The sequence below is a fragment of the Periplaneta americana genome, chromosome 3, assembly GCF_040183065.1.
Source record: "Periplaneta americana isolate PAMFEO1 chromosome 3, P.americana_PAMFEO1_priV1, whole genome shotgun sequence".
In the NCBI taxonomy this organism is placed as follows: domain Eukaryota; kingdom Metazoa; phylum Arthropoda; class Insecta; order Blattodea; family Blattidae; genus Periplaneta; species Periplaneta americana.
Window position 1 is genome coordinate 17751836 of NC_091119.1, and position 27902 is coordinate 17779737.

At 35.4% G+C, this 27902-nt stretch overlaps 1 protein-coding gene across 3 annotated transcripts in view; it reads right to left on the reverse strand.

Annotated features, from left to right (window-relative positions):
- The window catches only part of LOC138695811 (sodium-dependent noradrenaline transporter-like), a 522121-nt gene that overhangs the window by 128724 nt on the left and 365495 nt on the right, over positions 1–27902 (reverse strand). For 2 of the 3 annotated variants that reach the window (XM_069820044.1, XM_069820043.1), the window contains one exon: positions 16906–17043. The exons of the other annotated variant lie outside the window; for it this stretch is intronic. In XM_069820044.1, coding sequence (XP_069676145.1) covers positions 16906–17043 — 138 coding nt within the window. The remainder of the gene's footprint in view (positions 1–16905; positions 17044–27902) is intronic. 3 annotated transcript variants of the gene reach the window in all.

The window sequence follows — 27902 nt, forward strand, 5'->3', positions numbered from 1 at the left end:
AGGTTTTTCTTTAATCAAAGTACAGTACTGTATTATGAATAAGTGCTTTTACTCACGAAGTGAGTTATCCATGCGAACGTATTCATTATGCAGTGTATATTGTGACAGCGACGTGAGATTCGAACTCACGACCAGCGTCCCGCGAGAGAGAGCATATCGCGCGGGCTTCATGAAGCATGAGGAATGGCGCGCGGCGGAGAGGGGAAAGGGCCAACGCGGCGAGAGAGTGGAGCGAGAGTGCGCGCGCAACTGCTGCATGCGAAGTAAGGGGGAATGGACCTTCCCGACCCTTCCAGAAGTGCGTCGAAGTGGAGATATCCAGATAATTCTCTACACACCTGTAGAAATTTCTCGCAACTATGATTTTGCTATAAAAGAAGAAGCGCCAGCGAACTCGAGCGGTTTTTCAGTTATTCAGTCAATGAGAAAGCCAGAGCAAGGAAGCCAGTCTTGTGTACCGGAGTTCGACTCGAGTGTGCGTCCGCAACTGCGTCAGCAGCCGAAGGCCTGAGTTCGAGTGCAGTGGACCGCAGTTGGAGGGACCTGAGTTCGAGTTCAGTGGACCGCAGTTGGAGGGACCCGAGTTCGAGTACAGTGAACTGTCTCTGAAGGTCTGTGGTTCGAGATACTGTGAACTCGAATGACTGAGATAGAAGAACTGTGAACTGAGAACTGACAGTTTTATGTTGTAAATAGTGCTTTGTAAATATTAGTTAAGATTAACAGTTCATTGTTGTGCGTAATAGTCCAAGTAAATTGTCATTGTCGTCGGTGGAGTGCTATAACGAATACTGTGTTGAGTGAAGATCCAATTGTTGACGAGAGCGTTTAAGGTGAATTGTAGAAAGGAATTATTGTTGTGACGAATAAATTACATTGTTGTTACTAATAAAATTTACAATATTATACTGTCTACAGCACATTAGCGTACGGTATAGAGAATGAAGTTAAATTGAAAAATAATCATAATATGAATATTTAAACACAATTTTGAAAATGGTGGCCGTTCATTTCGATACAGGCTTCAGTTCTTTTGTGCATATTATCGCACTATAGACTATTGCATCTAATTCCAATTGCCAGTTGCATCCTTCGTACTAGTAACTCATGTTGAAATAATTCTGTACCTACTCTACGTACTGTAAATTCAATCTTCACTTCTGCCCGATCCGAAAAGATAAAATTACTCAGACATGCTATCTACTGTCCGTCCAAGTGGTTATGCCGCAAGATTGTAGAAAGGGAGGAAATCACGTGACAGTTAATTACTTAACGAGGCCCTTTTATTTAATTTAAATTAAACAGCTGTATAATATTACGTAAACTTCCAATTCTTAAGAGAAATTAATGTTTTCAGAAAAGAGCTAAGACAGCCCAGCTATTACAGAGGGGCGAGCAGAAGCAGGTGGGGGAAATCGGGATGCGACGTAGGCAAACGGACAGTACCTGTGCGAAAATATGATTCAAAATTGAAAGCTCTTTCGTCACTGGAAAACTCGAACATATTTCTGGAACGTACTATACTCTACTCAGTAACTCAGTACTGCTTACTATCTGCGGTCTTGGTTCTGTGTGGAGTTGGAACTTCCTTAGTAGAAGGGGTGGGAGTGAAGTACATTCAAAAACTCAGGTACAATAAAAATTGAAGTAAAAATAAAATGATGTCCCTGTACAACTGAAAATATTTTTCCTTCATTTCTATCATTCCAATCATTCTCATTCTAGTAACAACCTACAGGAATATTTTCTTAGATTTCCCTCTGATTCTCCCCTCCATTTGAGTCTAATTTTTAACACTTCATTGGTAACTTATTTGCATCCAATATGTGAAAAGGATCCGAAATTGTTTAAAACATATGCAAACGCTCTACCAGGAAGGGATATTAATTATAGGCGAAGTTGGTATTCGTCTGAAGAATATAAGACGAAGACTGTGGCGAAGAAATTGTTCATGGAAAAACTTAATATTATAGTTGAATAGGCCTTCCAATTCGTCTCTTGCCCTCTGATTTTGCTTTAAAAATTCTTTTTCTAACTCTGTCCTTTCGGCGCCAGGGATCGAACCCTGGCCCTTGGTTCTACGTATAAAGCGCTCTAACAACTAAGTTACGCTGAAGTTCAATCCACAGCACCGGATCAAATCCCTCTAGTGCCATTCCCTCTATATCCTTACTCCATGTTCTACATAATATGTATTATATGTTGACATAGCCTGCATTGAGTCAAGGAAAAAACACTAATTAGAGGGATTCGATCCGGTACTGTGGATTGAACTTCGGAGTAACTTAATGATTAGAGCGCTTGGTACGTAGAACCAAGGACCCGGGTTCGATTGCCGGCGCCGGAGTGAATTTTCCTCCTCTAATAACCGTTGTTACCATAACAGATAAATTCTGTATGATCAAAAATTAATCTTTACATATAATCTTATGCACTTTACTCCTCTTCCTCCTGCTATCACACCTCCCATGTTCTGAAAACAGTTTTTCACTAAATCTTCCAAGTAGATGTTGAACAGAGTAGGTGATAAAGGGATCCCTGTCGTACTCCTCTCTCTATTTCTCTTCCTTCTGGCATTTCTTCTCCTATCCTGACTTTGACTCGTTTCATATAAAGGTACTAAACAGCATCGTCTTTTTCCAATCCACGTCAATTTTGTTTAGGATCCCATCAAATTATGTCTCTCTCTGTATCAATTTTTTGCATCTTTCGAGTGTTTGCCGTAAATAAAAAAATGTTCTACTGTAGATCTTCCTTTACTGAATTCACATTTATTTATTTATTTATTTATTTACTTATTTATTTAGTTATTTATTTAGTTATTTATTTATTTACCTATTTATTTACTTATTTATTTATTTACTTACCTATTTATTTACTTATTTATTTATTTACTTATTTATTTATTTATTTACTTACTTACTTATTTATTTACTTATTTATTTATTTATTTACTTACTTATTTACTTATTTATTTACCTACTTATTTATTTACTTAATTATTTATTTACTTATTTATTTATTTACTTATTTATTTATTCTGGTGTAGTTAAGGCCATCAGGCCTTCTCTTCCACACCACCAGAAATACAAATAGGTAATAATTGTATCCTAACTAATTAACTAACATAGGCCTACCTAAACAAGAAACTTGCAATTTTAATCTAGAGTAAAAATAAAACACAAATCAACACAAATCATAATCCCCAATAAATTCCTGAACATACTCATTCAACCTACAAAATGAAATATTTGTCGCCTATTTTACGGATTGGGCATATAATGCTAAAATTCTATTCTTCTGCCTATTTCAACAAAATTAAGGCATCTTTTTTTCTGCACTTTGTTTCATTAAAATTTTGCACCAAAAATTCCTTGCTGTAGTTATCACTCATCTTTATATTATGAATGTTAGTACGAGGTTTTTCTCGGAAGGAAAAGGCGGTCGGAGAAACGTACTTGTCACGTCACTTCTTTCTGTCGAGATCTCGAAAGCATGGAAGCTCTGCTTTTTCCTAGCTTCAATAGCATGCACTCGAACACCATTTACTTTGCTATGTCATAGGGCAGTGATGTCAACTGATGCCCATAGGAGCAAGCGCGCGCTTTACAGCCCAGGAGAGCCTGAGCGCTTTACAGCGGAAAGGAAAGAGACAGAAGAAAGAGGTGGTATATGCCGCTTGGTCGAGCTATATTCAGGGATGGCCAGCACTAATTCAATCGATAAAGCTGAAGAGAACTTATTAAAACTGTATCCATGTTAATTTTTAGATTTGTCTGAGAAGTATAAGTGCATTATAAGAATGTAAGTTTTAATTTTAATGTTCATTTTTCACAAGTTTGCATTTTTATTCAAAAGGAATATTTTCTCAACTTTTTTACAGAAAAGCGAAACTTTCAGATATGTTTGTTTAGTAGCCTTACAGGTACTAAAACAATGTTTTCGTAAATCTATATATATCGTAAATACGTATTACTGAAGATAGTGTATTAAAATGTTTGAAAATATTCGCATGAAAAATGTTTGTAAGGAAATGAATTAACAAAGCAAATACTGTTACATCACAAACAAAAGATATGTACCTATATATTGGTAAAACGTCAGCTCTATAGCTTCAGCAGATTTCGAGATAATTTAATATTCTGATAACAGAAAGTTGCGCACCAATATCACCTAAAAGCATAATGCGATAAGAGTTTCATTATGTAATATTAGTTACAGTTAAAACATATGCCTAGACAACTTTGCTTCGTACTATAATATTGTTTTGATTACTTTTATAAGACTAAAGATACCATCAATATCAATTTCAACTTTTCATGTCGTATTCAGTGTCTTTCTTTGGGATAACACTTTCTTTATGAATGATGTGTTTAATTCACTTAGTACAGTATAGTTGTAGTTATTATGGAATTTGTGTGGATATTCCTTCTTTACGGTTTGGAATTGAACGGGTTACATCAGCTGCTTGTCTATGCGGATGACGTGAATATGTTAGGAGAAAATCCACAAACGATTAGGGAAAACACGGGAATTTTACTGGAAGCAAGTAAAGATATAGGTTTGGAAGTAAATCCCGAAAAGACAAAGTATATGATTATGTCTCGTGACCGGAATATTGTACGAAATGGAAATATAAAAATTGGAGATTTATCTTTTGAAAAGGTGGAGAAGTTCAAATATCTGGGAGCAACAGTAACAAATATAAATGATACTCGGGAGGAAATTAGACGGAGAATAAATATGGGAAATGGCTATTATTATTCGGTTGAGAAACTTTTATCATCCAGTCTGCTGTCGAAAAATCTGAAAGTTAGACTTTATAAAACAGTTATATTACCGGTTGTTCTTAATGGTTGTGAAACTTGGACTCTCACATTGAGAGAGGAACAGAGACTACGGATGTTTGAGAATAAGATTCTTAGGAAAATATTTGGGGCTAAGAGGAATGAAGTTACAGGAGAATGGAGAAAGTTACACAACACAGAACTGCACGCATTGTATTCTTCACCTGACATAATTAGGAACATTAAATCCAGACGTTTGAGATGGGCAGGGCATGTAGCACGTCTGGGCGAATCCAGAAATGGATATAGAGTGTTAGTTGGGAGGCCGGAGGGAAAAAGACCTTTAGGGAGGCCGAGACGTAGATGGGAAGATAATATTAAAATGGATTTGAGGGAGGTGGGATATGATGATAGAGAATGGATTAATTTTGCTCAGGATAGGGGCCAATGGCGGGCTTATGTGAGGGCGGCAATGAACCTCCGGGTTCCTTAAAAGCCAGTAAGTAAGTAAGTATTCCTTCTTTACTGTTTATTTTGTTATTAACGTTTAAAACACAACTGCAATATTAGGCTAAGAAATAGGTGTTAGTACTTTTGTTTTACAGACAATATAGAAAATAACAAACAGAAAGAAGTCATATAAAAATAACGACATAAAATTTCACGTTCCGTTTGAAATTTGTGCACCACTGTTTTCTTAATCCAACAGGCTGCTTATTCCTCCTAGCATACATAGCGCTTGATGCCCGCGCACGACGTCAAGGTCAGAAAAATGCGCTTGCTTTGACATCACTGTCATAGGGAATCAGACTTGAAGCTGAAAGCGATTCCCAGCGATATTTTTAATTCACTTAGTACAGTATAGTTGTAGTTATTATGGAATTTGTGTGAATATTCCTTCTTTACTCTTTATTATGTTAGTAACTTTTAAAACACAAGTGCAATATTAGGCTAAGAAATAGGTGTTAGTACTTTTGTTTTACAGACAATATGGAAAATAACAAACAGAAAGAAGCCATATAAAAATAACGACATAAAATTTCACGTTCCGTTTGAAATTTGTACACCACTGTTTTCCTATGTATTAACGTTTTGGAGGAAAATCTACATTTTTTAACCAACCTTTTTAAGATATTTATCAGACAACATATGAAAGTAGACTAACATAACCATATATCAGAAACTTCAGTTTCACTTTTTGATTCCTTATAAAAATAATTAATTAAAAATTATTCTATTTCTTCAAAATTCCATATATTTTCTAAACATTACTCAATTTTGACATTTCTTTTACTGAGTTATTGCTCTTTATGCGTACAATGCTCTGTACTAAGATTTTGCAGCTAACATTATTAAAAAGAAAATTTGAGTCAAAAAAACGCCATTTCAAACGTTAATACATACCTTAATCCAACAGGCTGCTTATTCCTCCTAGCATACATAGCGCTTGATGCCCGCGCACGTCAAGGTCATAAAAATGCGCTTGCTTTGACAACACTCTCATAGAGAATCAGACTTGAAGCTGAAAGCGATTCCCTGCGATGTGTTTAATTCACTTAGTACAGCATAGTTGTAGTTACTATGGAATTTATGTGAATATTCCTTCTTTACTCTTTATTATGTTATTAACGTTTAAAACACAACTGCAATATTAGGCTAAGAAATAGGTGTTAGTACTTTTGTTTTACAAACAATATAGAAAATAACAAACAGAAAGAAGCCATATAAATATAACGACATAACATTTCACGTTCCATTTGAAGTTTGTGCACCACTGTTTTCTTAATCCAACAGGCTGCTTATTCCGCCTAGCATACCTAGCGCTTGATGCCCGCGCACGACGTCAAAATCAGAAAAATGTTCTTGCTTTGACGTCACTGTCATAGGGAATCAGACTTGAAGCTGAAAGCGATTCCCTGCGATGTGTTTAATTCACTTAGTACAGCATAGTTGTAGTTACTATGGAATTTATGTGAATATTCCTTCTTTACTCTTTATTATGTTATTAGCGTTTAAAACACAACTGCAATATTAGGCTAAGAAATAGGTGTTAGTACTTTTGTTTTACAAACAATATAGAAAATAACAAACAGAAAGAAGCCATATACTAATAACGACATAACATTTCACGTTCCGTTTGAAGTTTGTGCACCACTGTTTTCTTAATCCAACAGGCTGCTTATTCCTCCTAGCATACCTAGCGCTTGATGCCCGCGCACGACGTCAAGGTCAGAAAAATGAGCTTGCTTTGACGTCACTGTCATAGAGAATCAGACTTGAAGCTGAAAGCGATTCCCTGCGATGTGTTTAATTCACTTAGTACAGCATAGTTGTAGTTACTATGGAATTTATGTGAATATTCCTTCTTTACTCTTTATTATGTTATTAACGTTTAAAACACAACTGCAATATTAGGCTAAGAAATAGGTGTTAGTACTTTTGTTTTACAGACAATATAGAAAATAACAAACAGAAAGAAGCCATATACAAATAACGACATAACATTTCACGTTCCGTTTGAAGTTTGTGCACCACTGTTTTCTTAATCCAACAGGCTGCTTATTCCTCCTAGCTTGATGCCCGCGCACGACGTCAAAATCAGAAAAATGAGCTTGCTTTGACGTCACTGTCATAGGGAATCAGACTTGAAGCTGAAAGCGATTCCCTGCGATGTGTTTAATTTACTTAGTACAGCATAGTTGTAGTTACTATGGAATTTATGTGAATATTCCTTCTTTACTCTTTATTATGTTATTAACGTTTAAAACACAACTGCAATATTAGGCTAAGAAATAGGTGTTAGTACTTTTGTTTTACAGACAATATAGAAAATAACAAACAGAAAGAAGCCATATAAAAATAACGACATAAAATTTCACGTTCCGTTTCAAGTTTGTGCAGTACTGTTTTCTTAATCCAACAGGCTGCTTATTCCTCCTAGCTTGATGCCCGCGCACGACGTCAAGGTCAGAAAAAAAGAGCTTGCTTTGACGTCACTGTCATAGGGAATCAGACTTGAAGCTGAAAGCGATTCCCTGCGATGTGTTTAATTCACTTAGTACAGCATAGTTGTAGTTACTATGGAATTTATGTGAATATTCCTTCTTTACTCTTTATTATGTTATTAACGTTTAAAACACAACTGCAATATTAGGCTAAGAAATAGGTGTTAGTACTTTTGTTTTACAAACAATATAGAAAATAACAAACAGAAAGAAGCCATATACAAATAACGACATAACATTTCACGTTCCGTTTGAAGTTTGTGCACCACTGTTTTCTTAATCCAACAGGCTGCTTATTCCTCCTAGCATACCTAGCGCTTGATGCCCGCGCACGACGTCAAGGTCAGAAAAATGTTCTTGCTTTGACGTCACTGTCATAGGGAATCAGACTTGAAGCTGAAAGCGATTCCCAGCGACTCATTACGAGAGGAATGGCGTTGCAGGCGAAGTCGTGCAGCTGAACAGTTTTAAGCAGGCCCGCAGTTCTGAATACTGAACAATCGCGAGCAATAACGCGGAGGGCGTTGTTCTGTTTTGCAATAGCGGCAGGAATGCGCCGGGCAGGGCAGACAACCCGCGTCGCGCCGCATGCCATCGTAAGCGGCAATAACTTATTCGGAATCGCAGCCCGGAGCAGGGCTCGACATGGAATGCGGGCCTCGTCACTGATATGTAAGTAATCGACCTGGAATTGACGAGGAACGGGCGTCTTCTGGATCTTATTAGAAACACCAGCATGGCGCCGTAGCCCCTCATATTCTAGGAACGCATATTCTTGCTTAGGATTCCTTCATTTACAATAAATTAGGTTTACCAGTTCGCTCTGAAATTCTCTTAGAAAATTCCCGTCATCTCATGGGCTTTCGGAGCTGCAGTAAGATATGAAATCATTAACCCTTTCAATTTTAAGCACGGATATGCTCACTTCTTATTAATCGAATCTAAAAGGTACGGTTTGTTTACGGCGATCATCGTCGGACGCACATCGCCAGCGATTATAGCCGAGGAGTGGTTTCTTTATTGACGTATATCATTGTAGATTCTCATTTGTTTATTCTTTCATCTACTACATATGATCAAGTAAATTAATGTAGGCCACGGACATAACCCAACATAATACGATTCATCTGCAATACTCGTAAATTTGACCATGTAACGCCTTCTCTCCAGTTAGTTTCATGAATGCGCCTGAAAGAACGAAGAACAATACATTCACTGTCTCTTCTATTTAGAATCATGCATACTTCTACTCCGAATTATCTGTTATGGCGCTTTCAATTTCTTACAACTCTTCGAAACCGACATCAAACACTTCTTTCTATTCCTCATCATAGAACGCCTTTTTACTCATCTTCCTATACTGTAGAAATACCTCGCCTCTGGAATTCGTTACCTAATGACGTCAGGAACTGCCGGACTTTATCAAAATTCAAAATTAAATTGGAAAATTTTGTCTTAGTTAATGTTTTTTTTGGTATTGCTGGAAGTATTGATTTGTGTTTTTTTCTTTTTCTTTTTTTTAATCTGGATTAAAATTGCAAGTTTCTTGTTTATGTTAGTTAATTAGTTAGGATACAATTAATTATGATACTTAATCACTCATTTAAAGTATGTGTGACTGCAACCTGTGTGTGTTTTTGTGTGGCTTTACTTTGTTTATAGTGTTTTTTTTCTCTGTCTCTCTCTCTTTATGTCTTGTGTAGCTTTACTTTGTATATAGTGTATTTTTTCTGTTTATTTCTATTAACTTATTGTATTTGAATCGTTGAGTTGGAAAAGGGGTCATGTCCTGAAAAGTAAATTGTTCAGGAGAGACAAAAAACTGGTTTACTACACAAAGGGTTTAAGCATGGTGTCGTGTAGTTGCTACGAAGCAATGGGTTCCAGGGTGAAACAATATACACCATTACAAGTAAATTTAGACATTGAGTGTGGTCAGCAATCCAGTTTAAACGTACTGGAGATGACCCCTTTTCGAACCTGATGACATTGATGAGGCCACTAGCCATCTGTTTGCAGGGGAATGATCATGTTATGCAAGGTTATATGTTTCGTACGTTAGATATCAATGAAAGAGTGTTTTGTGCATACACGTTTATTCACAATGTACCCAAAATACAGTCACGAATGCAGACAATGATAGGTATATTTCAGCCATCTTTATCTTCTCCATCCTTTGCTGGCCACTGGCAGATAGTGTCATAAAATGGTTTGTGCTCGTCAGGTATGAATTGCAGAATTTTCTTTACATCATCTAGTTTCTTCCTGTTTATTGGAACAGGTTCACTATATGCTTGTTGATCTGGAAGATCTGCGTTACATCCTCCTATGAGCAGTGAAAACTGTACTGTAGAGAGGTCATCAATGGATGTCCTGGCTTCAATAATTCCGGGACAATCGCAACGGAAAGTGAAGTGGCTGTGCATAGATATTTGAAACTTCACTTTTGTTTTGCTACCATAAGAGCACACTGAGGTAACATTCTTTTTGTAGTGGTTTGGCCACCACGACTTGAAATTCAGAATATCTTCTGTTTCCAGGTTTATGACTCTGAAGTTGTTCTTCTGACGCGATGAACGTATCAAAGTTTCATACTCCTCTGGAGCATATATCCTGTCCTCTCGTTTTATTTTCCTTTTTGCGACACTAAAGTCGCGATCACATGCATTGAATGAGTGACCATGCACGGGAAAGCAATAATGTATCTCTGGAATAAGGTGCGTCATTGTTAGCAAGAATCTAAGAACGGTATGATTCTTGTTTTGGTCAGGGCAGTTATCAGCAAATAAAAACAACTGCTTCTCATCAGAAGTTAGGTTTTCCATGATGCAGTGCAACAAACAAGTATAGTACATACTTCATTTGGTCCTTTTTTTAGCAAGACCCTCATGTTAGGAATAAAAGTATGCTTCGCCCAATTTCAAATTATGAATACAAAATTCGTACACCCACAGCCGCCAATACTAGAAAATCTCTTGGACAGGAATGTGTGGTAGCGGAAGATTTGACATATAATCAAAGACAAAGCCTGCCAAATCGTCTCTTTCTTTGCACAATATGAAGTCATGGATTGAGAGGAAAATGTCTCCTGGTATGGCATTATGACGGGAACCGGCACTTCTACCTCGTTGATCTTTCGGCAATTTATCTTGAACCAGCAGCTTTTGCAAACGCTCCACTTGTTTCTTTGAAACACCATGTAAGTTTATGTATGCTGTTTTGCATACTTTCACTGTTTCACCGCTCACCTCCACATGATATATTCATACGAATATGTCTTGGGTTTTGGGGTAGATTCCGTTGTTTTATTCCGGCTTCTGTGTCTTTCAACAGCATGATATTGAATGAGACATTGTAAATACGAGTCTTGATCATTTTTGTTGTCACATTCATTGATTCTGCTAATTATCTGCGTTTTTGTTCACTGGAAAATGCATCAAAGCATCTCAATTGACACCTGCAAGTAAAACACGACACGTACACAAACATAATCTCTAGTGGAGAAGTGGTACGTGTGATAACTAATAAAGTAAACAATCCGCTAGTGTTACGCGTCAATAGCATAAACAAGTACTTACGAACAATCAGACCCAGTCTTGCGAGGTGGGATATGTTTCCCCCTAGATGTTGTGAAAGGTTGACCTTTAACTTGTGCAATTTTCTACTTGTACGGTGAATAGTTAGTCACATCGCGACGTCGACGTATTCGCCGTAACACATTTTCACTACTGCTGGATGTATCATTTTCACTACTCATTGTTATCGACTAATAAACTCTGCACCAGAGAAGTTTCATTCACTGAACTTAACACAACAGACGCCAAAAAAAGCTTAAAACAAAATGGAAGTTCTGACTATAGGCCTACACAATCCCGTGACATGTGCGACACCTAGTATCTTACCATAGAATACTTCGAAAAAGGATCATCTCCGGACATGATCCCTTCTCCAACTCAATACTAATCTAAAGCACACTTCTGTGAACGGGACATGACCCCTTGTTATACCAAACGATGCGTACAGACATAGCAGTCAGGTATAGCCAATAAACGCCATTTTGAAAAATTATGGACTTGACCCCTTTTCCAACTCACCGATTCATTTGTATTCCTGGTGTTGTGGAAGAGAAGACCTGATGGCTTTAACTACACCAGAATAAATAAACAAATAAATAACCAAAAAATAATATGAATAAATCCAAGATAATGAAGTTGCTATTTATTCTAGAAGAGGGAGATGACGATATCACTATCGAGCATGCGTATTATAAAAGGAAAAAGCTACAGACTAACGAAATATTCAGGAATAGGTTTACAGAAGGCTATTTTAACACATTGATAATGAGACATCTTTATAAAAACGTTACAAAGTTAAGGAATATTTCAGACTCTCACCTGATCAGTTTGATTAGATCTAACGAAAGATTTGAATTAACAAATGAAAAAACATAAATGTCAGCACAAACTTGAAATAAAACAATCTAAGTCTGATGGGTAAACTTCCATATAAATTAGCCTGTGATTTTGGTACGCTCCTGATACCCGACACTATCGTATTATGAATTATAAACTCTCTCAATTATATAATAGTACATTATGCAACGAGCCTATAATGGTAGTAATTAAGACGCGAGGATGTTTATGAAACGAGCGCAAGCGAGTTTCATAATTTTCATACGAGCGTCTTAATTACCATTATAGGCAAGTTTCATACGACTTTTTATGCTCGACCATATTTCTAACTTGAAATTATTCGTAAGTATTCATGTTATTGTTATGTGAGTGCAATAGCCTACCTCATGAATTGTGAGGTGTGCGCAGACGCGAAAGTATTTATTTTTTCCGGGAAACGAATGTCGACGACTTTGATATAATCTAGAGAGTAAGATAAACATTATTCTTGATATAACCTTGAAATTGAATTCGACATTGAAAAAGAGACGATAAATTGAATTTATTTGAATATTATTTACAATTAACGCTAATTATTATAGTAACAGAACATAACCTTCTGCGACAGTATTGGATTTCCAGCCTCCGTGACGTTTCCCTAGTTGTCTTTCGATTGCATATCCGAGAATAATCGAAAACCTGAACTTTAATGAATAGGTGTACTTTAATGACATGCATTAAAGGACTGCTACCAGGTTTATAATTACTACATTTCGGCATGGTCGCGCATAACAGTACATTATGCAACGAGCCTATAATGGTAGTAATTAAGACGCGAGGACGTTTATGAAACGAGCGCAAGCGAGTTTCGTAATTTTCATACGAGCGTCTTAATTACCATTATAGGTAAGTTTCATACGACTTTCTATGCTCGACCATATTTCTAACTTGAAATTATTCATAAATATTCATGTTATGGTTATGTGAGTGAGTGCAATAGCCTATCGCATGAATTGTGAGATGTGCGCAGACACGAAAGTATTGATTTTTTCCGGGAAACGAATGTCGACGACCTTGATATAATCTAGGGAGTAAGATAAACATTATTCTTGATATAACCTTGAAATTGATTTCGACATTGAAAAACGAGATGACAAATTGAATTTATTTGAATATTATTTACAATTAACGCTAATTATTATAGTAACAGAACATAACCTGCGAGAGTATTGGATTTCCAGCCTCCGTGACCTTTCGATAGTTGTCTTTCGATTGCATATCCGAGAATAATCGAAAACCTGAACTTTAATGAATAGGTGTACTTTAATGACATGCATTAAAGGACTGCTACCAGGTGTATAATTGAGGGATTTGCCGGAAGAAAGGCGGATGGACCTCTACGACCTTCTTCGTGAAAACGGTTTAAAATGTAATGAATAATTCGCTAATTATAGTAGCGAAATTTTGTTTTGATTGTACTGTGCATACCTGCAGGACAGGGCTGCGTGCGTGCGTGCATGATTTAGTCAGTCAGTCTACAAGTAGAGCTAGTGCTGCGTGTTACCGCATACTATACTGTGAGTGTTTTCTCTTGGTAGAGACTAAGCAAATATATATAGTTCAATTTAGTCAGTCCAGTCGTTTCCTTTGACTACTTTTTATGTTCATTATTGTCCTTGCTTTGAGAGTAAACAAACTTATGAAACTCATAGATTCAGACGGAAATATTTTATGTTCTATAAAGAGATTTGTTACAATATTAAGATTTTTGGGCTTATCGTTATCAGGATTATACAAAGAATAAATTTTACTTATTTACTAGCCGTACCCGTGCGCTCCGCTGCACCCGTTAGAAATAAATATAAAGTAATTACATAATTAAAATAGGACATTTGATCCAGGGAACATTCGTGTTTGATATAAGGATAAATCGTTTATTATGTTACTTAATTTAAATTGTATTTGCATAATTAAAATGCGATCATTTTGATCCAGAGACCACTCATTTGGTCATAAAAATTATTTTAGGAAATACAGGAAACGAATGTACAGAATAGCCTATCAAGTTTTCTGTGCATAAGAAGCTATTTTAATCTTACCTGTCCTCGATTCACTCAGAAGTTACTGTAATAACATTATAGCATTATGTCCATCTAGAGAAACTACACTTTCCAATGGTGAATTAATAATTAATTATACAAATCGGTTAATTTAGCTTCCGATATTACTTCATACAAACACAGAAACATTCTGTGTAGGCTATCTTTCATAGCTTTCGATTGTTGCTGTCCAAGGCCCCTTATAGACGAAGTCATTTGTTTTTTAATTCATTACACGGCCTTAGATGGCAGTTATTTTAATTTTAAAACTCATTTATCTCATTAAATATCAGTCCTATCAAAATTTTTCATGGAATAAAACTTATCGGAAATTATTTTTGAAGAAAATTTTTGTTATGTAACATTTTTCACAAAAATCAATAATAAGCGAGATATTTCGATTTATTTAATTCAGGCCCCCTTATAACCCCCCTTTTAAATGTATTTTGAATGCCATATAGCCTAAAATCTAAGTTACAACGAACTTAATTTATATTCCAATTTTCATTGAAATCCGTTCAGCCATTATCGCGTGAAAAGGTAACAAACATACAGACAGACATACAAACAAAAATTTCATAAAGGCGATTTTCGGTTTCAGGGTGATTAATTATATATGTTAGGACCAATTATTTTTGGAAAATCGAAAATTACCAGAAAAATTTCGGCTACAGATTTATTATTAGTATAGATGTTCACACAAAATGGAGATTTTCTTTTTCTGTTATATTCAGAGATTTGGCTTTTCGTACTTAATGCCTACTCAGTATATCTGAAATAATGTAAATTACTTTAGAAGTAGATAATAAATGTCATAAAATGTATCTTTGTTTCAATTCCGTGTGAAATTTAAATCTGAAATCTACATTAAATCCCCTAAGCAAATCATTATATGGAAAAAAGGGCGCATAGACCGAAGTTTTATATGCTACAAATATAAGGAAATTTAATAATATAAATTGCGTAAATGCTACAAAACATTTATACTCGCTAAGATTTTTAATTTAATGTATAATTTTGTTCACTATCTGTATAACATTTTATTCAGGTGCGTTTTAAAATCTTAGATTGCCTGTATCTCAATTCACCATATTGACGTATACGCCCTTTTACCGGCAAACACCTCAATTACTATATTTCGGCATGGTCACGCATAAAATAATTTCACTTACCTCCATACTTCCTCGCAACTCAGTTTATATCATTGGAGTTTGTTTCTTTCAATTTAAACTTACCTCATTAGCACAGTACATCTATATATATAATTTGAACTGGTAATGGAAATTACGGGAAAACGGCTGAACGGATTTTAATAAATGGCCCCTCATTTTGAAGCTTGGAACCCAAAGTTTTTCGGAAAAGTAGTCGTTTTCAGTGAAATGTCGATTTTCCTACATAATTTTCCTATTTTCCAAAATCCATCTGTTGTCAGTTTTGAGAACTAATTTTATCGAATCACGGCCGACTTGATTGAATTTCAGAATAAAACACACACTACAATAAACAATAGGCTATTACACGAAGGCCATGACCTGTAGGATTGCCGACATATTTGTTATTAAAAACTGATTCTGCAGTGTATAATAATTTTCTGAATACAGCTGTGTATTGGATATTCAAATCTACGAAACTTGAGGTGGTTTGATGACATTATTATCATTAGAAATTAAATATTATTATAGTTAATATCATGATGCATCTATTTTTCATTAATTGTACATAATATTGATGCTATATTGATGACATGAAAGTGAAACGTTTTGAGGTTATGTAAGTAAATGCAGAGAATATCTTAATTTAGATCTTCATTTCTATAATTTACTGAGTGGCTGCTTTATATAACTACAAAACTTAAGTAAGATAATAATTTTGTTATTAAAATCAAATATTTTTATACTTGTATTAGCCCAGGGGGTTGGGTCTTTTTCATATACTTAATGGCGGTGTAGTGTAGATATTGATATGTGTCATTGTCTCCAGTATCGGCTCGAGAGAGCGCAAAAATTACAGTTCTAAGAAAAGATCAAAAGGTATTACTTACTGATAAAATAAGAGGCCTAGAAAATTTTGTAGTCTCCAGATCATTTCAGCAGGATCTCTTAGTAGGATAAAATGATTTTACGCTCTACATTTCAAGTTCTACATGCAGCAGCTATACGAAAATGCTATTGTTCGAAAGCTTAGCAGACCTGACATTTTTTTAACTTTTGCCTACAATCCACAATGACCTGAAATAGCTACTGCTATCGTCCTGGCATTGATACTTGCGTTTTCGCGTTGAAACTCAAAAACTGAAGTTGGATAGATTCAAGGAAAAGTATTTGGCCTAAAAAAATCCATTCAGAGGGAGTATGTTTCATTATTATGGAAGCAAATAACTATCAAAAAGACAAGTATTCTTCATTGAAAATAAATCTGAAAAATTTTTATTTGAACGTCTAACGAACTTAGTTTGCAGCAGTATTTGCTGCACAAGCCACTAGTATTTTTATAATTTGAAGTGTGTAGGCTACAAGCAAGAAACTGTTTGAAGCAGTTGAAGTTGCATCATTACGTTTATAAACAGAACAGAAACTGAGAACACAGAGAGAGTGAAGGGAAGATAAAAGCGTCATGCACTTACTTTTGTTTGGCCATGTGAAAGTTGGTTGCAAATTGGAAGAAGAGTCGAGGCATTTGTTGGAGGCTGGGGTACTAGCCATCACATTCCGGCTTAGTTTGAGTCGCGAGGTTCCTCCGCCAGATTGGGCGTGGAGCAGTCCTGCGGAGAGAGACAGACAAAAGAAGGAAGAGCTGTAGAAATAGTGTAGACAAGCCATAGCAATGTGCTCGGAAGATCAGAAGGAAAGTAGCAATGCAAGATCTACAAACTATCACAATCTACTATATACAGTCACGAAGCTTGGGATGATTTTTTGCAAATCTCGCGATAGTTGCTAGCCGCTTGGAGCGCTGTGAGTACTAGGAACAATAGACTGTGCCACAGCCATCGTGATCTAATACAGGCCGTAAGGCAGACAATGTAACTCGCTTAACCCGATCACTAAGGGCGGCGTTTCAACCATATGTTGGAATGCATAAACACTAACATACGTTTCTCTAAAATGTAGCGTAATTCCATTAATACAATTTAAAACAATGATTATGAGACACTTATAAATGATACTCGGGAGGAAATTAAACGCAGAATAAATATGGAAAATGCGTGTTATTATTCGGTTGAGAAGCTTTTAGCATCTAGTCTGCTGTCAAAAAATCTGAAAGTTAGAATTTATAAAACAGTTATATTACCGGTTGTTCTTTATGGTTGTGAAACTTGGACTCTCACTCTAAGAGAGGAACATAGGTTAAGGGTTTTTGAGAATAAGGTACTTAGGAAAATATTTGGGGCTAAGCGGGATGAAGTTACAGGAGGAAGTTACACAACGCAGAACTGCACGCATTGTATTCTTCACCTGACATAATTAGGAACATTAAATCCAGACGTTTGAGATGGGCAGGGCATGTAGCACGTATGGGCGAATCCAGAAATGAATAAAGAGTCTTAGTTGGGAGACCGGAGGGAAAAAGACCTTTGGGGAGGCCGAGACGTAGATGGGAGGATAATATTAAAATGGATTTGAGGGAGGTGGGATATGATGATAGAGATTGGATTAATCTTACACAGGATAGGGACCGATGGCGGGATTATGTGAGGGCGGCAATGAACCTTCGGGTTCTTTAAAAGGCATTTGTGAGTAATTAAGTAAGGTTATGAGACACTTCAGACATAATTCACTTGCGAGTTAAGATGTGATGTTATATGGTGTGAAAATTACGTTGTTCGTATGTGTAATACCTGCCTTTTTTCGATTAAATATTGTGAAATTCTTGTACATTCATTTACGCACGATTCAATAATTTTCAATTGCACCGCACCGATATTTTGATATGTTGAAATTATAGGTTATATTTACTGTACTAGTTGCCCCTTTCTGTCTAAATTTAGTGAACTCCAATGCTTTGCCATTCATATGAAAATTACAGATTATGTTTAATATATTTAACTTATATTCCAAAATTCGCAATCATACATTATAATTAAGCATAATGTCATGTATGATACCCCGGACATTCAATTTGTCTGTATTTTAATACTGCAATTGAGTACTGAATTACTGTATTTATCTACTAATTAAGAGACGAAGTAACACAATTGTACGTATATTAATTTCATAGGAGTGCAATGGTAAATGTTTTGTCTAAAATTAAAGAAGGTAGATATGCTAAATTGAAATCACAATATAAATTCTTTTTTATTAAACCTTAAAATAGCTTCCATTCTAAACTTGAAATGTTGACACGAACAGATTATGTTAACATGTAAAATTCTCTTCACATTAAAATAACCCAGTTTTGTAATTATTTCTGCAACATATTACGCAACAAGAAGTAAACGGAACTTATGGACACATTACATTAAATAAAGCTTAGCAATGATAAGCAATAAAGTTATAATATATTTCACTGAGCTCCATACACTGAAATAGAAAACCCGAACAAACATTACATCCTGGTCTAGATCGAAAAGCATTGACTGTGTCGTATTTCGCATTTTTGTGAAAAGCTATGTAAACTGTGAAATGTCCGTTATCGGTTGTAATAAATGTAAATGGCTAAAATACAATAATTTGAATAATAATATGGGACAAGGAGACGTTTGTTGTACTATAAATTGTAAGAAAAATAGGTTAGAGTTATCCTTCTTCCGAAAGATCCAGGAAGTTGAGTTTACAGAATATAATATATATTTTATGAAAATAATATATAAACCTTATGTATTTCATATTTCAATAGTGGAAGGAAGCTGTTAATTTTTTCAAAAGAACACGATATCGAAAGTACAATACATTATGGTCTGCTAGATTAAGAGTCTGTGATGAGGCGATAGTAGCGATCCTGGTGGTGAGCAACTATCTACGGATGCATATTTCAACTGTCTATGTTTGCATATTTAGTAAATATGAAGCTTCGTGACTGTATATACTAGACTGTGAAACTATGTTATTATTAACACTATCACACACACTATCTCATGACTAGGGACCGGATTTTTATGTAATATCAAGGTGTGAAATATGTACATATTTATGTAAGAAAAATAAGCTGAATATGTACCAAAATATGTAAAATCATGAAAATATTTAATATCAATATCTGACAGGTAGTCGACCTGGTTGGCAAGTTGGTATAGCGCTGGCCTTCTATGCCCAAGGTTGCGGGTTCGATCCCGGGCCAGGTCGATGGCATTTAAGTGTGCTTAAATGCGACAGGCTCATGTCAGTAGATTTACTGGCATGTAAAAGAACTCCAGCGGGACAAAATTCTGGCACATCCGGCGACGCTGATATAACCTCTGCAGTTACGAGCGTCGTTAAATAAAACATAACATAACATTTTTTTTTTTCTGGCAGGTATAGGATAGGTAAGACTCTCCAGTTGTGATTTCATAGAGCACCCGACTTTTTTACCGCACACTTGACACATTACTATTTTTCCATCTGTAGTGAAAGCTTCGTCCATCGCAATCCATGATTTTATTTTTGTCGTTAGGGGTCATTTTAGTTATACGATGAAAGAGTAATGGAACAGAGAAAAATTCACTCCGGCACCGGGATTTGAACCCGGGTTTTCAGCTCTACGTGCTGATGCTTTTATCCACTAAGCCACACCGGATACCCATCCCGGTGTCGGGCAGAATCGTCTCAATTTAAGTTCCAACTCTTGGGTTCCCTCTAGTGGCCGCCCTCTGCACTACGTCATAGATGTCTATGAACGTAGCACTGAAGTCCACACATGTGCTGAGGTGCACTCGTTATGAGTGACTAGTTGGCCGGGATCCGACGGAATAAGCGCCGTCTTAAATCACGAAGTGATTTACGCATACCATATATATTATTTTAATGTACCGAAGTACATATGATATTTCCATGCAGATATTCTGCGTCATCATACGATGAAAGAGTAATGGTACAGACAAATATTCTCTCCGGCATAGACTTTTCTAATCTTGTAATAGTCAATTAAATCCCATTCGAGTTTTTATTTTCTCTAGATAAATCAAAACATCTAGTGAGATTACTATAGATGAATACTCATACGTTTAGCAAAAGGAATGCACAATTTCAATTAAAATTGGATGAGGAAATTTTGGGCAAAAAGCTCAGACATATGAAAAACTTAAATTTTGAAAGGGTTATTTTTGTAGAAGCAAAAGGAGGGAGGACTTTTTTTAGTGTTTAGTATTTTCTATATAGGGTAGTAATCTCACAAAGATACTCTACATTTGAGGTATAACAATTTGTCGTTAGCTTCATTCGTGTTGAAGTAAATGAAGGAAGAATTGTGTCAGTTTTATGTGAATCACTCTATAGAAGGGCGTTCCAACGTAAGAAGTTCAATATGCAAGTAAAATTAAATTAAATAAATATATGTTATTATTTTTATTTTATTAACACTATCACTGAATATTCTTTAGGGAAGTTCAGGATAACACAGAGGGGTTTGGAATTGAACGGGTTACATCAACTTCTTGTCTATGCGGATAACGTGAATATGTTAGGAGAAAATCCACAAACGATTAGGGAAAACGCGGAAATTCTAGTTGAAGCAAGTAAAGCGATAGGGTTAGAAGTAAATCCCGAAAAGACTAAGTATATGATTATGTCTCGTGACCAGAATATTGTACGAAATGGAACTATAAAAGTTGGAGATTTATCCTTCGAAGAGGTGGACAAATTCAAATATCTTGGAGCAACAGTAACAAATATAAATAACACTCGGGAGGAAATTAAACGCAGACTAAATATAGGAAATGCCTGTTATTATTCGGTTGAGAAGCTTTTGTCATCTAGTCTTTTGTCAAAAAGTCTGAAAGTTAGAATTTATAAAACAGTTATATTACCGGTTGTTCTGTATGGTTGTGAAACTTGGACTCTCACTTTGAGAGAGGAACAGAGATTAAGGGTGTTTGAGAATAAGGTTCTTAGAAAAATATTTGGGGCTAATAGGGATGAAGTTACAGGAGTAGGGAGAAAGTTACACAACGCAGAGCTACACGCATTGTAGTACTTCACCTGACATAATTAGGAACATAAAATCCAGACGTTTGAGATGGGCAGGACATGTAGCACGTATGGGGGAATCCAGAAATGCATATAGAGTGTTAGTTGGGAGGCCGGAGGGAAAAAGACCTTTGGGGAGGCCTAGACGTAGATGGGAAGATAATATTAAAATGGATTTGAGGGAGGTGGTATATGATGGTAGAGACTGGATTAATCTTGCTCAGGATAGGGACCGATGGCGGGCTTATGTGAGGGCGGCAATTAACCTCCGGGTTCCTTAAAAGCCAGTAAGTAAGTAAGTCACTGAATATTGTATTCACGATATAATCTCGGAAAATTTCACTCGTGGGTTTAGCTTTTCGGATAATTTCCTTATCTCTCCTCTCCGCGCTTGTTAAATTATTGACAAGATGAAACTTTGAAAGTGCGAACAGCGAAACCGGAACAAACAAATACACCTACTCCATGTATTGAAGAACCGGGAGAATTTACGCAGTTTTGTGGCAACTATTCGTTCCGTGAAAGCCCTGTGTGTTTACAGGTGACAGTTTTCGTTCTAAATTTGCTATTATGTAATTCCTGTTGTATGGGAAGTATTTGAGACCTCCAATTATAAATGCATTACCTCATTTATCTATCTGTCAGACTTCTCAATAACCCAATTTCAGTAGCCTCTGTTCGTTTTCTCTAGTGGCGTTGTTATTCTCCGTCTTTATTAAGAGGAAAATGGCTATGATCAAATTCTTGTATGTCAAAATGTTTTCTTCCTTGAAAAGTCTGTTAGGTTTAGGAACTTATAAAATTTGTTAGGGACGCCCTTAGAGTTTTATTTGAAACCCTTATACTGGGTGTTCATTTCAAAGTGTGTCATGACGTCACTGTTGTTGGGTCACCGATTTGAAGCGAGTTTCAGCTGATATGTTAGAGAAGTTGCCTATTATTTAAGGCGTTCTTCAATCTGAACTTGAGAACGTGTACGGTATAACTTGAACGTCGTAGCAACAGATGGCGGTCTGTGCGGTCTGTGTGCTACCATAACCTCTTTCGAACTGTGTTTTGCGCCGGCAAGTCGTACGCAGGGTATTTGTTATCATCGGTTGCGTACGGTAACATTCCACAACACAAATCAAATGCTCCGTGTCCATGTTGACCGTCGAAGTTAATGTCAACAAATACGTAAGTAATCGTCTTAACCCTCTCCCCATATCCCGACAGTACGTATTTCCAAACAGTTCACATTCCTGCCACTACCGGCGTTACCGTACGTATCGGCACGTACTCTTCAGAATGAACGCCGTACTTGCTAGCCATCTTCTCTGCCTCTTAGATTATACACCTGAGCTGCGGAAGTGTAGGAAGATTGAATTCTCTAGGCTCATCAACTAGCCACATGACGGCGTACAGCGAGCCAAGACACATTTTGAACTGAACACCCAGTAGTTAGGAGTAAAGTAATTGAAGGGCTCCTTGCAAATACGAGATAGGACTAGTTCCATTTTTACAAAGTTGTGGAAGTCTACAAAAACATTCTAAAAAATTCAAATTTTAATTGATCTTTCCTTTCTCAGGATATGTCTTGGTTACCTAGGAGTTTCACTCTATCATTCGCTTGTTTATTACAACCAGCAATTTAGAGGCGTTAAATATAAACAAATAACGGAGATTCTTACTTCTTGCAATGAAATTGGATATAATTAGCCACATTTTGCACTGAACACACAATGACTGTGTCAATATCATAAACTACAACACAAGACATAGCATATATATAATACATACATACATACATATACACATATATACATATACATATACACATACATACACACATACACATACATACACACATACATACATACATACATACATACATACATACATACATACATACATACATACATACATACATACATACATGTTGAACAGTAAGTAATGTCATTAATTTCAGGGGGTTATTCTTTGAGATATTTCAAACAAAAAGTTTAATACAAGTTCGCTGAGATATATCAAACAAAAAAGTTTAATACAAGTTTGCTGAGATATATCAAACAAAAAAGTTTAATACAAGTTCTCTGAGATATATCAAACAAAAAAAGTTTAATACAAGTTTGCTGAGATATATCAAACAAAAAAGTTTAATACAAGTTCGCTGAGATATATCAAACAAAAAAGTTTAATACAAGTTTGCTGAGATATATCAAACAAAAAAGTTTAATACAAGTTTGCTGAGATATATCAAACAAAAAAGTTTAATACAAGTTCGCTGAGACCTATCAAACAAAAATGTTTAATACAAGTTTGCTGAGATATATCAAACAAAAAAGTTTAATACAAGTTCGCTGAGATATATCAAACAAAAAAGTTTAATACAAGTTTGCTGAGATATATCAAACAAAAAAGTTTAATACAAGTTCGCTGAGATATATCAAATAAAAAAGTTTAATACAAGTTTGCTGAGATATATCAAACAAAAAAGTTTAATACAAGTTCGCTGAGATATATCAAACAAAGAAGTTTAATACAAGTTCGCTGAGATATATCAAACAAAAAAGTTTAATACAAGTTTGCTGAGATATATCAAACAAAAAAGTTTAATACAAGTTCGCTGAGATATATCAAACAAAAAAGTTTAATACAAGTTCGCTGAGATATATCAAACAAAAAAAGTTTAATACAAGTTTGCTGAGATATATCAAACAAAAAAGTTTAATACAAGTTCGCTGAGATATATCAAACAAAAAAGTTTAATACAAGTTTGCTGAGATATATCAAACAAAAAAGTTTAATACAAGTTTGCTGAGATATATCAAACAAAAAAGTTTAATACAAGTTCGCTGAGATATATCAAACAAAAAAGTTTAATACAAGTTCGCTGAGATATATCAAACAAAAAAGTTTAATACAAGTTCGCTGAGATATATCAAACAAAAAAGTTTAATACAAGTTTGCTGAGATATATCAAATAAAAAAGTTTAATACAAGTTCGCTGAGATATATCAAACAAAAAAGTTTAATACAAGTTCGCTGAGATATATCAAACAAAAAAAGTTTAATACAAGTTCGCTGAGATATATCAAACGAAAAAGTTTAATACAGGTTTGCTGAGATATATCAAACGAAAAAGTTTAATACAAGTTTGCTGAGATATATCAAACAAAAAAGTTTAATACAAGTTCGCTGAGATATATCAAACGAAAAAGTTTAATACAAGTTTGCTGAGATATATCAAACAAAAAAGTTTAATACAAGTTTGCTCGTTTTTACTTCCTTTTCGAGATAAAAATTGTTTTATGTGAAACATTTCATAGCGTGTTTTGGGAAATGCATTGATTTAATTCCCGATATGCTGAGTCAATTTAAGAGAGCAGTTTATTATTATAATTCATGATTGAAAGAATTTCAGTTTTGTCCTTTAAATGTGCAGAAATCTGATCCGAACTATTTGTAAAATTCCTTTGCAGAACGAAAAGTTACATTTGTTCGGATCAAATTTCTGCACATTTAAAGGACAAAACTAAAATTCTTTCAATCATTTATTATCATAATACACTGCTCTCTTAAAATGACTGAGCATATTGGGAATTAAATCAATGACTTTCCCAAAATGCTCGTATGTTATGAAACGTTTCATATAAAACAATTTTTATCTAAAAAAGGAAGCAAAAGCGAGCAAAATTGCATTAAACAATTTTTGTTTGAAATATCTCGAGGAGTAACACCCTGAAATTAATGACACTAGTTACGATTCACTCCGTATACAGGGTGATTCACGAGGATTTACCGTCCTTTACAGAGCTTATTTCCGAAGACATTTTGAGCAAAAATATTTTTGTTGAATATCACTGGCTTTTGTCTGATTGTCAATTTATATTAAATGTGTTTTTTCTATCTCACTTTTTTTTTGCTCTTGTGTGTTATTTATTACTCTGAATTAAGTTACTTACTGTATTTAGTAAACTGTCCTTGTAAATTTTATGTTATACAGTATTATTGACTAAGACCACACCGTACACAAGCCTGGCTAGAAACAGTTTTGTTTTATAATTTTTATTTGTACTCACTAGCTAGCTACTTAGTTAAATAAATAAATAAATAAATAAATAAATAAATAAATAAATAAATAAATAAATAAATAAATAAATAAGTAGGTAAGTGGATAAGTGGATGGGATGGATGAATGAATAAATGAATAAAATTGTTCTCCTGTATAATTTGTGTTATAAATTGAAATATAGAAGTAAGAATATTTTATGAAGTAGATTATTTACAATGAAGCCAAAAATCAAGGCGATGGAGACTTTAACGGTTGGTACCATTCACTGAAATAAGTAAGAAATTGGTTCTCCTAGAATCACTTTATCCAAAAAATCTGATATTTCAAGAAAGACGAAAGACTATGTAATTATATCTTGTTTGAAAGTTATTGGAAGAAACAAATACATCCTATGTAAAATGTAAGCTTATAAAGTATAGTGAATTCACTCCCTCTAACAAATGGATAACTAAGCCCTATGGAATGACTAGCGGTGAATGGAAGGAGGCTATCAAGATGACTGCCAGCGTAAGCGCTGTAAGAGCCATACCCGTTAGCTCTCAGGACAACCACTGCAGGCGGTGCCTCAGTGAGATAGAAACCCTTGGACATGTCCTGGGAGCCTGCCCTTATGGCGAAACATTGCGTATACATAGACACCATGCAATTAGAACTAAACTGGCCGATGCCCTTAGAAAACTAAAATACACCGTCTATGAAGAAGTCCACGGAACTGCCGACAATGGCAGTAACAGACGAATTGACATAATCGCCATTAGCGAATCCCTGTCTCAGGGTATGATAATCGACCCCACCATCAGGTTTGAAACGTATAAAGGACAGCCTGAAGACGTACATGAGGAGAAACGAGCAATCTACATTCCAACCATCCTGTATTATAAAGATAAATACCAACTTCACGATATCAGTGTCACGGGATTGATGTTTGGAGCAAGAGGAACGATACCTAACTTCTTTTCCCAATTCTGTAAGACCCTAGGACTGCACAAATCGTTTCTGAATGACCTGGCCCTCCTCATAATTAGAGAGTCAGTCAGACTTTTACGAAACCACCTATATGGACTCTAATTCAGTGTACTGAAAAAACGGACGCACCATTATCATTTTTCTTTCTCTTATTAGCTTTCATTGCTTCTTTACTTGTAACTTTTTTTATTCTGTATACTGCCATTGTTTGTTTGTTTGTTTGTTTGTGTACTTGTTTACTTTTTTTCTTTCTCTGTTATCTTTCATCATCTATTTGTTCTTGTATTGTTTTGTATGCTTTGTCTAATGGGAGCCTCTAATTTGAGGAAGCTCAATAAAATAAAAAAAATAAATAAAGTGAAAAAAAAAAGATTTCCTTGATGCAATGAAAAATTTTAAGCGATTTTTGTTAGGAAAAAGCTCACTTTGCCACTCAGTTGTGGATAAAGTGCAGTTTGATATCAATATTTAATCTTTATTATTTTTTAAGTGCCAGGAGGGCGTATTTCTGCTTTAAATAAGAGAAAAATATATATAATAATTTATTATAGAAAAATAAGATCATCTCCCAAAATCAATTCTTCAGTAATTCTGTATAAAAAGTGACAACATTGGTTACGACTCCTATACCGTCTCTTTGATTCACTGGAGGATACACGTTACTCCCTCCTCCCAGACTTTTATTAATATCTGCACGCTTTGGTACACATTCTGTATTACTAGCCACCGCCTTTGTACCTTTGATAGTTCGCATATTTGTGAGAACGCGCTCGAGCCGGTTGGTCTCCGAGTAATTCCTTGAAATAAGCCGAGTTAATGAATAGGAAGATTGTCTGTGCTGGTCGTCCGTCAATTAACAGCGGGCTACTACTCCCCGCAACTTGATTACGTCAAATACGTTCTTGATTTCCAATACCAGCGACGCGTTGCGCCCCGTTCGGTAACCCAATAAAGAGAATCGTGAATTAAAACCCACTCTGAGTAGCCGCGCACAACAATTGAGTCTGGAATTTGAAGGAGACAGTCTTTGACTGAAGAACTCACCTCTGAAACACATATCGCATGATGCTCAATTGTCACGAAAGCTATTTAAATTTATTCATGTACAGTCTTACTAATAAACCGTGTATAGTTTTTATACTAGACTTATGCAGAGTTGAGACAGAAAACGTTACTAATAAACCGTGACTAAGCTATGGACGTATAAACAGGCTGTAACTATACAATGGGAATTGCTTTGCAGTAGTTATATACACGAAACCCCTTATTTAAGCGTTGTATATAGCGAAAAAATGGCCGCCCCTCTAACAGCTGTTCGTATCGACAGTCATTTTATGATTATGGTTACCTTGTAACCACAGAAGAACAAACCAAATATCATAGAATTATTAGAATAATATTGCTGTAGCTTGTACTCTTTGACCAAAATGTAGTGTGATAATCGATTAGAGCCAGTTGTACTATCGATATTTAACACGCCACACTAGAGCGCTCTAT